At 54.0% G+C, this 17,476-nt stretch overlaps 4 protein-coding genes across 4 annotated transcripts in view; 3 read left to right on the top strand and 1 right to left on the bottom strand.

Moving 5' to 3' along the window:
- The window catches only part of MAA_07890 (Galactose oxidase/kelch, beta-propeller), a gene marked incomplete at both ends in the record, with an annotated part of 2,105 nt that extends 1,283 nt beyond the window's left edge, over positions 1-822 (top strand). Inside the window, one exon of the mRNA XM_007825888.2 lies at positions 6-822. Within this exon, the coding sequence (XP_007824079.2) occupies positions 6-822 (817 nt within the window). The remainder of the gene's footprint in view (positions 1-5) is intronic.
- Positions 823-1,832: 1,010 nt separating this feature from the next.
- MAA_07891 (cytoplasmic asparaginyl-tRNA synthetase) lies at positions 1,833-3,416 on the bottom strand (the record flags this gene model as incomplete). Its single annotated transcript, XM_007825889.1, has 1 exon — positions 1,833-3,416. The coding sequence occupies one exon, from the start codon at positions 3,414-3,416 to the stop codon at positions 1,833-1,835; it is 1,584 nt and encodes a 527-aa protein (XP_007824080.1).
- A 3,070-nt stretch (positions 3,417-6,486) lies between these two features.
- Positions 6,487-9,006, top strand: MAA_07892 (Heterokaryon incompatibility; the record flags this gene model as incomplete). Its single annotated transcript, XM_007825890.1, has 1 exon — positions 6,487-9,006. One exon carries the CDS (start codon positions 6,487-6,489, stop codon positions 9,004-9,006), a length of 2,520 nt encoding a protein of 839 aa, XP_007824081.1.
- A 2,582-nt stretch (positions 9,007-11,588) lies between these two features.
- On the top strand, positions 11,589-14,876 carry MAA_07893 (ATPase, P-type phosphorylation site; the record flags this gene model as incomplete). The annotated part of the gene is made up of 1 exon (XM_007825891.1): positions 11,589-14,876. The coding sequence occupies one exon, from the start codon at positions 11,589-11,591 to the stop codon at positions 14,874-14,876; it is 3,288 nt and encodes a 1,095-aa protein (XP_007824082.1).
- Between the last annotated feature and the right edge of the window lie 2,600 nt (positions 14,877-17,476).

Raw genomic sequence — 17,476 nt, 5'->3', positions numbered from 1 at the left:
GGCAGCGTCGCCCCCGCCGGCGACCGCCGCTCCGACCGCGGCACCGACCCCGACGCCATGAACGGCAACGCCGTCATGTTCGACGCCCGAGCCGGCCGCATCCTCTCCTTTGGCGGCTCGCCCTCGTACCAGAACAGCCAGGCCTCCGCCGCCGCCCACCTCATCACCATCGGGGACCCCGGCAAGCCCGCCGACGTGCGCTTCGCCTCCAACGGCCTCTGGAGCCCGCGCGCCTTCCACACCTCGGCCGTCCTGCCCGACGGCACCGTTTTTATTACTGGCGGCCAGAGCTACGCCGTGCCCTTCTCCGACGAGACCCCCCAGCTGACCCCCGAGCTGTACGACCCCGTCGCCGACGCCTTCTACAAGCAGCAGCCCAACTCCATCGTCCGCGTCTACCACAGCGTCGCGCTCCTGCTGCCCGACGCCACTGTGCTCAGCGCCGGCGGCGGCCTCTGCGGCGACTGCAACACCAACCACTTTGACGGCCAGGTCTTCACGCCGCAGTACCTGCTCACCAAGGATGGCCAGCCCGCCGTGCGCCCCGTCATCCGCTCCGCCACCCTGTCCGGCCGCACCGTCGCCATCGAGACCGACTCGTCCGTCGCGTCCGCCTCGCTCATCCGCTTCGGCACCGCCACGCACACCGTCAACACGGACCAGCGCCGCGTCCCGCTGACCCTCGTCCGCGCCGGCGATAATCGCTACACTGCCGAGGTGCCTGCCGACCCGGGCGTCGTCCTGCCCGGCTACTATATGCTGTTTGTCATGAACGACAAGGGCGTGCCGAGCGTTTCCAAGACGCTCAACTTTTTGGTGTGAGTGCGGGGGACAACGGGGACAAGGGGTGTGGCTGATGAAACTTGATTGGCATGGGGAAAACGGTGACTTTACCATTTCGCTTGTATATTTTTCTGACTCTTTTTTTTTTTTTTTAATTCTTCCACTTTGTACATATGGGTTCTGTCAGTGCATTTGGCGTCCACCAACATCATTCAGCCGTCTGCACTAGATTTGCCGGGGGGGAAAGAGAAGCCCCCGCTACATATTCCGGGCAGCATTTGCACATGTTTTATAGATGACGCATGAATCATGCCCCCGTAATAGAATTTCCTGTTCGATGAACCTACAACAGTGGCTGTGGTGTTGGACACCCGCCCACCAAGAGTCCATGACCGTGTTTACGCCTCGTGCGCTCCCAGACCATCGTTACCAGCCTCCAACTGTCAAGTTGCGAATGGATCATGAGTGTTGCCTTGCGCTTGAGAGCCGTTATGTCTGCCTCACAAAGCATGTGAATATCATGTGAACCTGACGCGTGCCCAAAAAGCCAGGCCACGTTGGGTTTTTACCGTGTTGAGTACGAAGCTCCACGTACCGAGACACACCATGGCCATGCCAACGCGTAGCTCTTGCCATCAATGATATTTTATTCGTTTGCTCGTCTACCATCCGTCCCCAAGTCTCTGATGCGTCTCTATTGCTACGGTTTAACATTAAAAGCCAACGGCGTCGCTGTTGTTTTCGACCCAAGTCCAATGCCATGACTCCTAGCAGAATCCATTTTTTCCCTTCTCAAAGCAAAGCTACACAAGGCAGATGCAGTTGACACAAAGTGCGTACACGGAGTGCCGAATGTTTAGGGTTTGCAACGCCCCATGTAGCGCGGATACAGGCAACAATCTCGAACAGTGTGCTGCTTGCACAGCCAGGCGAGGAGACGCTCGAGACCAACGCCGTAACCGCCGTGCGGGGAGCTTCCATATCTGTTCCAATGCGGTTAGCAACTGTGCGTGCAATCCAACGCGATAAACCGCATCGTTTCGGCCGACTTACTTGCGCTGGTCGATATACCAGTAGTATGGCTCGGGGTCGAGGCCCTCGCGCTTGCACGCGGCAAGCAGCTCGTCGTAGTCGTCTATTCTCATGGAACCACCCACAATCTCACCGACGCCGGGCATGAGACAGTCGACACTCTCAGTCACTCTGTCATCCTCAGGGTCCCTCTTCATGTAGAAGGCTTTGATGTGCGCGGGGAAGTGGGTGATGAAAATGGGCTTGTTGATGATGTCGGTCATCTTGCGCTCAGCGGCCTCGGCAATGTCGTCACCAAAGTTGTGCGGGTTGCCCTCTTCGTTGGGGATTTCGTGGTCAATGAGCCACTTAATAGCATCCGAGTACCTCATGCGCATAAAGGGTCGCTCAGGGACTTTGAATTCGGGGTTGAGCGTCTTGATGTATCCGGCAATCATGGGATCCTCCAGGACCAGCTCCAGGACACGGCAGATGAGGGTCTCAAGGTGGGTCAAAAGGTCGTCAAAGTTGATAAAGTCGAGCTCGGCCTCGATGTGAGTGAACTCGGACAAATGTCTCCGAGTCAGGGACTTTTCAGCGCGGAAAGACTTCTCGATACAGTAGACGCTGCCCAAGGAAGGCAGGCAGGTCTCCAGATACAGCTGAGAGGATTGGGTGAGGAAAGCATCGGCTCCGTAGTAGTCAAACTTGAAGAGCGTGGAGCCGCCTTCGACCTGAGTCTGTACCAGCGCAGGAGGGCTGACCTTGCGGATCCTGGCTTCGTGGTATGCCCGGTTGAAGGCGTATTCCATTGCATCGCGGACAAGAAGGACCGATGAGGCGTTCTCTCCACGGAGGGTAAGGTGGCGGAGGTCGAGCAGAGTGGCATGCTCAGTAGAGGCCGTGACTCTGTTGGTGATGGCATCGTCACCGCCAACGGCTCTCCAGTGCTTGGGTATCTTGTAAAAGTCGGCGTGCAGTTCTCGGTTGAGAGGGGCGCGGGCTCCCGCGGGGACCTCGCGCATTTCGCCAAAGATCTCCATCGAGGTCTCACGGGTAAGGGTAAGAGCCTCATACGTCTTGGCAAGTTTGCCAGAGATGACCACCTGCATGAAGCCATAGCCATCACGCAGGGTGACAAACAGAACATCCTTTTGTTTTCTCTCGCGGTGGACGCGGCCGAACACGCGGACTCGGGTTCCTTTGCTCTCGGCATCATCGGCCTTGCGAAGCGCAATGTGATCACCAGCCTCATCAAGTTTGATGGTGACGGGTTTGGGAAGGCTGGGATCCTCCTCGAGAACAATCTTCTTGGCCTCCTCCAGAACCTTGTGGCGCTCCTCCTCCTCCTTCTTGCGATGGATGGCGAGTTCCTGCTCGCGCGCAGCCTTCTTCTTTTGTTGCTCAAAGTAGTTGACAACCTTTTTCATGGCAGACTTGGCTGCAGGCTTCCATTCTCGGGCGGCCTCATCGTCGGCGCTCTCAGATTTTCGTGTCAGGTACTGGGCCTGGGCGGGGTGTTGGAGATAGGCGAATTGAAGCGTCTTGAAGGGAGACTCCTCGGTGCCCTGCTGCGTGGGCTCGTCCTTGCCAATGTCCTCGTCAATATAGATGGTCGCCATGGTGAATGGTTTCTGCGTCTTGCGAGGAGTGTTTGGTCAATGGCGGAAGAGTGCTGCGTTTTTAGACACGGCGTGACATGAGTCACAGGAAAGTGTCAGAGATTGGGTGGTCTGATTGACGGATTGGAAAGTGGGATGTGACTGTGCGCTGTATCGGACCAGTCACCCCGCGGGTGGCTCAAGTGTGGCGGTGAACAGCCACTAGCGCGGCAACCGGGCTTCCACGCTGGGTGCCAAGGGGAAGGAGCCAGGAACCGTTGTGGCTGGTGAATATGTCGTAACTAGTAGTACCAAAAAATGGGCGTGGCCACGCCACATACTTTTGCGTGTTAGTACTTGACCCTATATATCTTGTGACAGAATCTCTTGCTCAAGCTTGGCGTCTAATTGTCTCGGACCATTATAGTCTTCCTCGACATCCTCAAAGCCATATCACGCATCTCTGCTGCTGATGGTCGATCAATATGCCGCCACTACCCTCCCTCTAACAGCAGTAGTATCTACATCACATCTTCAATCTATTTTCCAGCCAGCCATTTCGCTTCTCGCTCGCCGCAACTTGCAGGTCTAGAGAGCCACGAGATTGAAGTTTGTTCGTGGCATTTAAAGCCAGACTGGGAGATACAGGAGATAAAGCCGAATTCTGGATTAGAAACTTTATTTGCATTAGGGAATAGTGAGCTGTTGAAGCCACGAATCCCGCCACCCTCACCAGTCGCCCATCAACCGTTTCCATGCCTATTCTGTTCTTTATACATTAATCCCGGCACTACCTTAGAGTGGAGGTGAAACTTTATCCCGTTGTCATTGGGGAGCCGAGCTCGATTCTGACAAAATCACAGGAAACATGTGACTAGCGATCTCTAGCTTTACATATGCAAGTTTGAGGACTGTTCCGCCCATTCTGTAAGGAAAAATTTTGTCACCGAAGAATATACGAGCACATATTGGAGACCACAAATTGCAAGCAGCTCTATGGGCTTCGCGTCTTTTCTATAGTGGTCAGGATGACAAGGAAGATATCCCAAGCGGAGGCGAAGGCGAAGACGAAGCTTCAACGGTAGTCGACTCTGCAGCGCCCTCTGTATCCTCAGCACCGGAATCGAAAATGTGGTTCTAACGAAGAGTCTGCTTAGTCCCCAAGGTCTATGTGAGATTAGGTCGCTTATCGCCAACCCTCTCGATATAGAAAATGTTCTATTCCCGCTAATCGACAACCTGACACCTTATGACACAGTACAAAAAGTCATGGAAACGGACTGGTGAATAGAGAGCCAGTTGTTACTTGGCCCGACACGATCTCTCTTTTGACCATTCAGAGAGGGGAAAGGTCTCACGTTCACCTAACTTGTGATAAAATCAGGAAAGTAATCGGCACGCCTTGACCTGAGCATACCCGGGCTCTGGTCAAAACTTTACCAGGCGATATTATCAATCGGTTTAGACTGGCATCTCAAAAAATTCTACCATGCCGGCGGTTTCACGGTGGGCGAGGGCGTCAGATTCGTCAAGTCTAAAGAAAGTCACCCAGCCAGTCTAGTTCCGCGAATGTGCCGGGAAATACACTGCTGAAGCGGTGGGCATTGCCGAGAGCGGAATAGTTGAATACTGAAGCTTCCCGGGGACAATAAGCCATGTCATCACACGGGACCGAAAACGGCATTATTGCAGTTCGCCTGCATGAAGTCAGGGTTCGGATATTTGGCGGAGTCCAGCTCAAAACTTGGGACACGGCTGTACAAGACCCTGATGCCAACGAAATGCTGACCTAGGGGGTAGTCAAAGCGGTGAGAGCGTGTTGATGACAGTGAGTTTGACCCTGCTGCTGCTATTGACCCTGCTGTTACTGTTAATGATGGTGATAGATTTAACCCTCCGGGGGGAGACCTCATGTTAGCTGACAGCAGCAAAAATATTGATATGAAAAGGGACGCTTCTTTGAAGTTGAGGGACCCAAGGGAATTGGGAGACTCAATAAGGCGGCGAGGGATGCAGGGAAGAAGAAAGATTAAGGGGGCGTCAAGATTAAAAAAATATATTAAGAAGCTATAATAAATCCCCTGCGATGAGAATCATCTAGTATAGGGGGGCTATTATAGCTTCTTAGTATCCTTCTTGATCTTCGCGCCCCTTTTATCTTCCTTCTTCCCTGCATCCCGCGCTGCCTTATTAAGTCTCTCGATTTCCGTGGGGTATCTCGATTTTAAAGGGTCGTGTGAAGAGAGAGAGAGGACTGACTCGTGGGATGCGGACGAGACCTCGTTAATATACGTTGTGTGTCCATGTTTACGTTTACAGTGTGAGTCACTGGCATAAACCGTATTTTCTCTTGACGTTATTAGTAGCTGAGGCTATCGCGAGACGCGCGCGGTGATGAATTGACTAACTTGCTAGTGTGTTTGACGTGTTATAATGCGTCGAGGTCTCGACACTCTTGGTATATTACTTGACGCGGTTAGTTACGGCTTCTTAGCCTGGTACGGCTAATTTAATAGGGTCATGGTGTTGCTCGTGTTCTTGCATGACTATTTAGCCCATTTTTAAAATATTTTTTTTTATTACATGTAGGTTAATAATTTTATAGTCAGTCAAGCGGCTCGTCCACCTAATCGCTGACGGGCATATATTCCCATTGAAGTTTTACAATGCACTCTTTTGCTATAGCAGAGTGGTGGTGGCGTCAGTTTATCTTCTCGTTTTCTGCCTGCCGTCATCGCAGGTCAGGCTCTTCGGCATGCCTGCTCCGGGAGGAGTACAAATAAACCGGCAAGGTCGGCATGGAATCAATGATTTCTCATTATTACGCGCGAGGCTGACTGCGTACCTACCCATTTAAGCACTCTGCCTTTGGGAATTCATTGGTGAGGCTGTCGCAAGTCAGCTCAGCCCCGCTGAATGGGCGCACTTGTAGTACTCGACATCAAGCGATTTCTAACCCCGACCTCAATAAGGAAACTCAGCTCCGTTCACAGCGACATGTTGGCATAGCTGGCCATAAATATGACCTCGGGCGGCCGCCTGAGCCCCTACAGTCAACTTTGCAGAAAATCGTAGCACCAGCGAAAATACAATGTCGGCATCACCAAATGCAGCGCCGAATCAGTTGGCCGCTGCACTCACGGCCCTTCCTCCCAAAATACGAACCTTGATCGTCTTTAGCGCGCTCGGTCTCAAAGCTGGTGTTGTCGCATTAAAAGATACCATACTTTCCAAAGTCTGTGCCTCGGTCTTGTCCAATATAGGGCTGTATGGATACTACATTCCTGCCAATACAATCTTCATTCTCGTTCACCTGTATCTCTTCTTCTTCGGGCAAACGTCGTGGCGAACGACTGCCCTCACCCTCCGACGGTTCGCCAGCCGCGATGATGCTGACGATGACCTTACTACGAAGCTCTTTATCGAAGCGTCTCAATTGTCATTTTACGTTTTGCTGTCGTTTGTGTTCCGCAATGTAGGAGCTATCTGGAGCTTCGCCTGTTGGAGCTTTTCCGTCTTGTCGCAAATCTTGGCCTTCATATGCGTGCCCGCTATCATGTGGATGATCATGGTCGATAACCCCGTACAAACTTTCAACAGCGAAGTGATCAGAATCTGGAATTTTACCTGGCCCAAAGTCTTGACTGGTCTTGGGATGGCTGGAGGACTTGTTGCCACCGCGGTGCGACATTGTCTTCGATTCCTCGTGAAAATCAGTGCATCTTTGGTTTCTTACACGGATGGGAAGACGGCGGCGCGTGTCACAACGCTCAAGACGTACACATATTCGGCTCTTGCTCCGGGAGAAATTCGCCTGCTGAGACTTTCCAAGTCGACGCCGTGGAGCCCCGTTCAGTGCAAACTGGTCCACGTGCGTTTAGACGAGGCGGTAGAGTTTGAAACGATTTCGTACACTTGGGGCAGTCGCCAAACCCGGAAAGGACTCATCGTTGATGGAGCTAGACTGGACGTCTCTGACAGAGTCTATGACATCGTGCACGACAGAGCCTCGTTTCTCATGACGAGGCATATATGGATAGACTCGATTTGTATTAACCAACAAGACAATGAGGAAAAAAGCTCCCAGGTTCAGTTGATGAGGAAGATATATGGATCTTCATACCACACTGTGATATGGCTTGGTCATGGTCCCGACGCCAACGACGCCGTATGGTTTCTCTCCCATCTCCGTCGCCGCATAGACTCTGACGAGACCACCAGACGACAAGCCATGTCGCTCATGGAATTGAACATTGAGAGCCCCGGATGGACTGCGCTCACTCGGCTTGTCAATCATGACTATTGGGCTAGGTGCTGGGTGATTCAGGAGATTGCCGTGTCGAAAAAGGTGATTATATCGTACGGAGGGGAACTCATCACCTGGGACTACTTTTCATCCTTGATGACGACCCTCTTCACCGGCGACCCGAACCATGTATGGCACATATCGAAAATCTACTGGAGGAGCCTCGATCCGCTTCCCATGGATGCCGGAGTACAGATTGCGTCTCTTGGCCGTCTCCGCGAAATCATTCAGGCCAACCACTCCACACAGCTCTTTGATCTCCTGATCTCCAGTATCAACTCGACTGCTACAGATGCTCGAGACAATATATTTGCGGTGCAAGGAATCAGCGCGGCTGCGGAAACTGGCGACATCATGCCCGATTACAACTCGGCAATCGAGCGCCCGTTCTTGAGGACGGCCGAATATTTACTATCAAAAGAGCACCCCTCTCGCATTCTTCATCTAGCAGGCGTTGGCTTCCATCGCAATCACAATCTGCAACTATCTTGGGTCCCGGACTGGAGCAGCAAGAGATTGGCGGGAATGCTATGGCGCCATCCCAACTCGAGTTCGTACCGTGCGTCAGGTGTTGTTGACGAAGAACTGAAGATGATGCTGGGCGATGACGGGCTTACCCTCATCACCGAGGGTGTCCAAGTGGACTGCATCAAGGAGTTGGGCCCTCGATTTTTCGGCGTATCTGAGAATGGGGTTGTCAAGACGGAAAAGTTTCCAGGGAGCTTCAAGAACCTCGCCGATAGTCGAGAGGTAGCCTTGAACGGATCGCTCAGCGAGCCCTATGTGACTGGCATTTCTCTTACCGAAGCATTTTGGAGGACACTTGTTGGCGATAGAACACCAAGCGGCACGCGGCCCGCGGATCCCATCTTCTCCATGTACTATCAGGCCGTGGAGGGTTTCATCAAGACGCTGCGCAAGTGCGGACCAGACATGAACCCGCTGAACCCGAGCCTCGGTGCTGAGGAACAAGAGAGGCTCGGCAGTGACATGACATACTACGCCCTGGACAGTGGTAGATTCGCAAACGTTGCAGGGCCGCACACACGAGAGCGCATGTTTGCCACCACAGAGCGAGGATACATGGGGATGATACCGCCGTACTCCAGAATTGGTGATGCGGTTTTCATCATTCCCGGCGCGCAGGTGCCCTTTCTGCTGCGGCGTCAACGGACTGCGGACAATGGCGTGAGCGACTTGGAGGGCGGAAAGTGGCAGCTCGTCGGTGAGAGTCACTTTCATGGCATGATGGACGGAGAAATGGTGCCAGAAGGACGCGTGGTACAGACGATGGAAATATACTAGCAGGATGGACTGGCATGAAGCGCTGGCCAGTGCAATGTCGTCTCGAGAGTCGAGACATGCTCTCCATGCTCTCCGTCGTCACTGCTCCGGACACGCTGCCCGCCTCCGTCGAATGCTCGACAGGGAGCACCGACTTGCGGACCACGAGAACGAACCGGACATGAAGGCGCTATAATTAGTTCTCTGGACAACATGGCAGCATCCGACCCTGGCGTCGTGGTGACAGGTCTGCAGATTGCTCACGCCGTCGTGAATCGCCACGTTGTGGCGGGCAGCTTTGTGGCAGAGACCCAGGCGCCTGTCTCGGCGCGGTCTGGACTCGAGGCAGTATGAGGGAAATAGGCGGGCGAATGAACGTGCCCAAGGTCCAATCAAGTGTTGACCTGTTGACAACGAAGTGGAAGTGGCTAGTCCACGTACCTACCTACAGTGGGTGTAGGAAGGTAGTTTGCCAATGGGTACACAGGGCAAGAGCAAGGGGAGATTTTTTTTCATAGATTTTCTTCTTCTTTTCTTTTGGAATAACGCGAAAAACAAGACTCGACACTTTGCTCTTCAGTACGGCAGTGCGCGGCCTCAGCTCCTGTTCGCAGCCATCGTGCTACCCATCCATTCGTTCGTTCTTTTTCACATGCACTCGTGCAAGGATCGATGCACCCATACGTACTCGAACCGATTCCAGCCCTAGCATCCCACCCCGGAACCCTCACTGTGAGCACCTGAGGTCATAGTTCCTGGATTGGGCTGCTGTGGCTTGGTGGAACAGCGCTTTTCGCCCCCAGGGAAAGGTGCAATCAAGGGCTGAGCGGAAAGACACATGACAGAGCACCATTTTGATCGGGGCAACACTTGGCAAGACGGAAGGCTGGGTACCATCGGGCCTCGGATAACGGCACCGCTAGTGTGTCAGCCTGGAATGATGGTATGGAGACATGCTGAAGGCCATCAATTGATGGATGATGGACTGGCGCCTTTGCCGCCCAAGTTGCACTTCTCGATTGATCAATTTGGCCTGCTTACACTCGGTAATGGCGAGAGGCGTGGCACTGCGATGCCCTTGGTTGGAAATGCAGCCCGCCATAAAAAAAACATCATGCCGTGTGACAGCCTGATGCAGATGACTGCCGGGATGGTGTAGTCATTGCACATGGTTGGGGCGAACATTGAATCCGGGAGATTGGATCATGGGTTGCACGCGGTAAAGGCTATGAATGCCCAATGCGACAACTCACCTGGAGAAGAATGCAACAGCTGCCAAAGGAAAATATCTTCGAACCACGAATATTGAAACAGGAGATAAGCCTTACCTGTTATTTGGTTCATTAGCCACATGAGGAATACGAAAGTGCCTTGGGCGCATTGAGAAACTCCGCCCCAACGAAATGCTCCTAGACTAACGGATTGGAACGGCAACAGAGAACTGAATATTGGCGAGACAATCCAGTGCTCATCTGTTAATTCCTTCTCCCTTTACCTTCTACGCCGTCCAGTCGGTTCAGCCGAATTATTGTCTGCGGTTGCGGCACGTCGACCCCCAGCTGAAAGCAAATAGCTGCAAACGGCGAAACCGCCGACGAGACGATCGCCAGAATAACCGGCCAACAACAGGCATCGCTTGACCAAGCCAGGCCGTTCCAGAACTTGGATCAGCTCCAATTATTTCACAATAAATCACCATCAGCAGGCACAAAATAAGCTCAAGAAAAGAAAAAAAATTGGCACACGCACAGCCTTGTTCCAACGGGTTCACGCTGGCCATCTCCACAGCACACCTATTTTCCGGCCATGTACCGAGTAAAATTAATCTCGAGATGACGAGACTTGTCCGGGGAGAGCAAAAGCTGACATGAAGAACAGCCACCCCTTGATGAGGGCGGCGTAGACACGTTTCTTTCCTTACCGATTCAGGCAAGACGAACGGTACGATCCTGTGACAGACTAACACGCCCCGTGGCTGAGAAACTGGGCCTCGATATCCTCAGAGTCCTGTACATGTATGCGCCATTTGTTATTCGTCGTCTTTATACGTTGTTATGCCCGCCAGAGGAAGTTTGCCCGTCGACGGGCGCCGCACGCGAGGGACAGATGACACGGATGGCTTCACGCTGGGATTTGGAAAGAATGGATCCCCCGATTCTCATTGGCGTGAGGCAGAATCCTCAGCCGGCGATGAGCGTCAACGTGCAAGATTTCCCTCTTCTTGGCCACATGGCTGAGAGCAACCACCACCACCGCCGGCCACCCCCCCGGTGCAGCAGACATGGCCGGCCGGTTTGTCCATATAAGGCCAGGGCCGGGTTGTGAATTCCAAAGATCGTGTGTGTATCTTGTGATATTTCATTGTTATTTGAGGGACTTGCCGTGCCACGTCTCCTGCAGCGTTGACTCTGTCTCTCCCTTCTTGCGTCACGAGCAGAGAAAAACGTGGCAGGTTGAGTAGCACCGCAGCCAAAAGGTCCCTGCAGAACTCTGGAACAGTTTCATAGTACTGAGCTTGTTATTGGATCTTTGCCCTTGTTTCTCTCCTTCACCCATACTCTAGACGCAAAATAGTTGAGCCTGGCCGAGACAAATCACACACAATGCCTGAAGACACCTCCAGTTCGGCTGGCGACGTACTCGAAAAGGAAGCCGACCGCGACCTTCGCATTGCATTTGATGATGCAGCCCACCCTAGGGGGAGGGCTGCGGCTGCAGATCAGGGTAATCGCAGAGACTCTCGCTCCCTGTCCCGTCGAAGATCCATGAGCCGTGATGGCATCACCACGGCTCCCTATTCCGGCCTCCCGATTACATATCGAACCCTCTCTATCCAGGTGGCCGAGTCCCGCAAGGTTGAGACCGACTCCTCGGCTGACATCAAGTCAAGCAAGAAGGACGACGAGGAATACTTTACAAACTTGACCTTTCATCAACTCCAGGCCGACCAGCTGTGTCAGCAACTCAATGTTTCCCAATCATCGGGGCTTTCTGAGAGCTCTGCTGCCAACAGACTCCAGCGAGATGGCGGCAATACCCTACCAAAGCCCAAGACGAACTATCTCAAGAAGATCTTGATGTACGTCTTTGGCGGCTTCTGTTCCGTCCTCTGGGTTGGTGTCGTTGTCTTCTTCATCTGCTGGAGGCCCCTGAGCAACCCCCCTTCCCCTACCAATCTTGCCCTCGCTATCCTGGTTATTCTGGTCATTATGCTTCAGGCTGGTTTCTCTGCCTTCCAAGACTGGTCGACATCGAGAACCATGAAGTCCATCACCGACCTGCTGCCAGCAGAAGCGCTGGTCATGAGAGACGGGCAGTTGAAAAAGATGCCGGCCACGCAACTTGTTAGTGGAGATGTCGTTCATCTCAAAATCGGCAACAAGGTACCTGCCGACATGCGTCTCATCAGCCACTCGGGAGATATTCGATTCGACCGTGCCGTTCTCACTGGCGAATCCGACGAGATTGAGGGTGCCGTTGACATGACGGACCAAAACTTCTTGGAGAGCCGCAACATTGCCCTCATGGGCACGCTGGTTGTGAACGGCAGCGGTGTCGGCGTCGTCGTCTTGACTGGTCCCCGATCTGTCATGGGTCGTATTGCCAAGGCCACCGCTTCTACCGAAGAACGTGCTACTCTGATTCAGAAGGAAATCTGGCGGTTTGTCTACATCATTGTAGCGCTGACTATTTGCCTGGCGCTTTTGATCCTCTTCACCTGGCTCGGCTGGTTGCGTCGCGACCACTATGACTTTATGAATGTTGTTGCCATGCTGAACAATGTCATGAGCTGTGTGGTGGCCTTTATCCCCGAAGGCATGCCCGTGGCCGTTGCTCTGACGCTCATGATGGTGGCGAGGAAGATGAAGGCCGTCAATATCTTACCAAAGGGTCTTTCTACGGTTGAAACCCTGGGATGTGTCAGTGTCATCTGCTCCGACAAGACTGGCACCTTGACCCAAAACCAAATGCATGTCAACTCGGCATCGTTTATCGACGGACCAATCGAGCTCGACGACTTCTACCGCACCGTCAACAGCGAGAAGGCCGAAGCCAGCTCTACCAGACTGCTTGCAGCTGCATCTCACTGCAACGATGCCACATTCGACCCTACAACCATGAGCATGCCCGTCTCCAGCCGCGAGGTCCAAGGAAATGCCACCGATGCCGCCGTTCTCCGGCTTGCAGCTACCGCCAAGGGCGGCGACTTTGGCACGACCATTGTGCCCCGTCTGTTCCAGATCGCCTTCAACTCCAAGAACAAGTGGATGCTCACGTTGCACCGCAAGCAAGCAGACAGCGATGGCTCCTCGGGCGAATACCAGGTTTTCGTCAAGGGAGCGCCGGATGTCCTGCTACCAACGTGCACCAAGTACTGGTCCAAGAAGACAAACTCGGTTCAGCCCATGGACGAGACTGCGCGGTCCGCCTTCAAAACGTACCAGGACAAGCTCTCTCGCAACGCCGAACGTGTCATTGTTCTTTGCGAGAAGACCCTTACTGCGAAGAACGCCGTGGGCACCAATGCCTTCAGTGACGAGGTCGCTCTTAGTGCCACTGAGGATCTCACCATTGTTGGAATTCTTGGCATCATCGATCCTGCTCGACCCGAAACCGCACATACAGTGGCCGAATGCAGACGTGCCGGCGCCAGATTCTTCATGGTCACCGGCGACTACGGCCTGACTGCCGCCGCTATTGCCCGCAACACTGGCATTTTCAGCAGTGAGCGCGATCCCGACACCATCGACACCATCAAAAGCGACAAGGCGATTTCCGCCGCGGAGCTCGCTGATGCTCGAAAGACTGGCGAGCGACACAGCCTGCTGCTTGAGGGCCAGAATCTGGGCAATCTGGTGCCAGAAGACTGGGACGTGATCTGCGAGTACGGAGAAATCGTCTTTGCCAGAACCACGCCGGAGCAGAAGCTGCGCATCGTCGAAGAGTTCCGGAAGCGCGACAATGTCGTTGCCGTCACCGGCGACGGTGTCAACGACGCGCCTGCCCTCCGAGCGGCCGACGTTGGCGTCGCCATTGTCACTGGCAGCGATGTTGCCATCGAGGCGGCGGACCTGGTGCTGCTCGACAGATTCGACTCCATCATCGAGGCCATCCGCTGGGGCAGGCTGGTGTTCCAGAATCTCCAAAAGGTGATTGCGTACCTGCTCCCCGCCGGGTCGTGGTCGGAGATCTGGCCGGTGCTGGTCAACGTCTTTTTCGGCGTGCCTCTCCCGCTGAGTTCGTTCCTCATGATCATCATCTGCGTCTTCACCGACCTGTTCCTCTCGCTTTCCCTCATCATGGAGCGCGAGGAGTTCGACCTGCTGTCCCTGCCCCCCCGAAACCACAAGAGGGACCATCTCATCACGCTCAAGATCTACGTCCAGGCCTACCTCTTCACGGGCTTCATGGAGACCATCACCGCGCACTCCATGTTCTTCTTCTACTACTGGAAGGAGGCGGGCATCCCCATAAGCAGCCTGTTCTTTGCCTTTGAAAAGTACACGGATGGCTTCTACGGCTACACGGAGGATCAGCTGACGCATTTCAACGCCGTCGGGCAGAGCGTCTACTTTGTCACCTTGGTGATCCTGCAGTGGGGGAACATTCTGGCAGTGCGCAACCGCCGGCTGAGCATCGTGCAGGCCGATCCCATCACGGAGAAGAGGCGCAACCCTTGGCTCATTCTGAGCATGGCGATTTCTCTCGCCATTGCGATTTTCGTCACCGAAGTCCCCGGCATTCAGTCGTTGTTTGGCACAGCGAGCGTTCCCATTGAGTTTTGGCTTCTCCCCCTTCCTTTGGCCGTGGGTATTCTCTGCATGGACGAGATTAGAAAACTGGTTGTTCGACTATTCCCCAACGGCCCGGTGGCTAAGATTGCTTGGTAGAGTCGGGATGGCATATTTCGCGGGCCATGTGCCGCGCTACTGTTTAGAAGGGGTGGGGATTTTGTTTTTCGTCTTCCTTTTCATTTCCATATATAGCATACAGCGCGATAGAAAGAAAGTATTTCCGATGCCGTTTTATGTTGCTGTCGTGTGTTGGGGCCCCTTGAGCTGGCGAGTCAGCTGTTGTCACATGTCAGAGGGCAACATGTGCAACAAGACCATTGAACTGATATGGTGACGTCGCATCTTGCAGGTAATGCTAGCTCCCCCTGCTGCGGAATGCTGGCAGGGCCAAGACGTCCACAAACGGATAAAGCTGGCAAACCAAGCGTGCTTGTCGCCGCCGAAGGAGGCTAGCATGGCGACGATCCCAAACACAGCATGGAGCCAAGGCCAAAGGCGAACAGGCCACCAAGATAGGGCTGCGACGCCGACCGCGAATAAGATGTCGCCGCGGCAAGAACTCGGACGGAAAAAACCTGCTGTCGGCACATCACACTGCCGGCTCCTGTCGTGGACGGAACAGCCGTGGCGTCGGCGCGCGGATCGACAAAGCACGCCGCCTTGGCCTGGCGGCACCTGGACGGAAGCCTGCTGGCACCACAGAAGCGGACCGAGCGCCCGAATTGCACGTCCCGATGGAAGTCGACTGGTCAATTCAATATTGCTGTCAATCATAAATGCCAACGGGTGCCAGTAGGCTGTCTGCCCTTGCAGTCCCTACCTCGTCCCTGCTCATCCAGCCGTGGCTGCTACACCGTCCTCACCGACGTACAAAGTTTGGCCTGGAATTGCCGACCGGTCTACCAGACGGGATTCTCTTCTGCCGAGGTCGTCCAGTCTACACATTTATCCCGAAGCGAAAGCTTGTACAAAAGCCAAGCAAGGCCCGTCCAGGCACGCCATTGCCATTGTTGAACCTTGACGCCCGCAGTCAGCTCCCACCGCCTCCGTTTCCCCAAGACGCCCAATTCTCAACAGCCTCGCTCGCAATGGCAGCCAAACCAAAGGCGTTTGCCGAGCCGTCCTCCCCCATCGTCGGGTTCTGCGGCTTCCGCAACATGGACCTGATGCTGCGCGTCTTGTCTGTGATGCTGTGCATCGCGATCCTGGTCGTCGGCGGCGTGGCCACCTCCAGGTCGGGCGTCATACTGATAGGCATCCTCGGCCCTCCGGTGAGTCTTCGCCCTTGTTTGTCCAGAGCACCCCTCTGCGGTCTGGGAAAAGGAAAAAGAAGCAAAGAAAAGAAGCTAACGCGGGCGGCGGCCCCTAGGCGGCGACGTCGATCCTCTGGTCCCTGGTGCAGTTTGGCTTCTCGCTCAGCAAATACGAGTACTTGAACTTCCGGTCGCACTTCCGCATGGCGATTGGCATCGTCATCACGATTGGCTGGGTCGTGGCCGTGATTTGCCTCGGCCTGTTCAGGAGCTGGTGGGCCGACGGCGGCTCGTCCTTTACCTACGCGTCGGACCCGGACGAGGAGAGAGCCGCGGGCGACGTGGTCGTCAGGCTGACGGCTGCTGGGCTGGGCCTCGGCTGTGCTGCGACGTGAGTGCCGGCCTGGCTTGCTCTTTGGTGTTTTTTTTGCTCGCGCTAATCATGTGTGCTGCAGGTTGACGCAGATTGCTATCTGCTGGGTGTCGTTTCGCAGGATGACTCTTCATCCTTAGGGGGAGAGCTGTAAGGGACAGGTGATTGATTCCCAATGTGTTTGGGGGGATTGTCTGGGCGTACGATTGGACTGGCGTTTGTTATGGATCGACGGCGTTGGCGATGCAGATTGGACATGACACCACGACGGATGCGAGTTGCTCACATAAATACCTTGTTGCTTGGCTTGCATGTTTCGCTGGGGTCATTGGTAATTGTCACACGGAAGCAGGGCACCTTCATATTGCGTGATACTTGAGCCAAAAAGAAAGTATTATAGTATATGCCTTCTGTAAAAAGAACGTTCAACTTTATATAATATATATTATTTAATATTTATATATTACGTGGCCCGATACCAAACACAGCTGGTATGCTATATGCTGTGCGACAGTAATTTATAATTCATGTGAGCAATTTCGTTCCCGAGCTAGAGCCATGGCAGATGGGCTGTAGTTAGACACGATTGCTGCCCGTCGTTCTTCTGCACCACGGAGATGGAACGTGTTGGATTCTAGTAAACCGTAGCTGAACACAGCAGCACACTGTAAATTTTATCCCTGGGCTACGTGCTATTTACGTTGGTCAACAGCAAGCCGGCGGTTCGACGAGGCCGCGGAATCACCACGTCCCGACAACATGAACCACATCCCAAGTAACACGGCAGCATCGCCTCCGTGCTCACCCTTTGGCCAGTATTGTCCGCCGACAGCCACATGGCGCAGCACAGAGCTCAACAAGACTCGCAGTCCTGGCCCTATTTTCCGTGTTAGTCTCTGCTGGCGTCCCTCCTCTGAAGACTGATCTCGGCATACCGGAATTTCAACATTGGAGCACTGCGAAGACGGCCCGCTGTTGCAGCAAAATTGCTCGAGGCAGTCGCAGCCAGATCCGCACTAGGTTCTTTAATACCAGGCTGCTCCTTGCAAATATAAAGGGTGGTCACTCAC

Source organism: Metarhizium robertsii, assembly GCF_000187425.2.
Source record: "Metarhizium robertsii ARSEF 23 chromosome Unknown MAA_Scf_2, whole genome shotgun sequence".
Classification (NCBI taxonomy): domain Eukaryota; kingdom Fungi; phylum Ascomycota; class Sordariomycetes; order Hypocreales; family Clavicipitaceae; genus Metarhizium; species Metarhizium robertsii.
The sequence above is the reverse complement of the archived record's forward strand: the minus strand, read 5'-3'. Positions and strand labels throughout refer to the sequence as shown.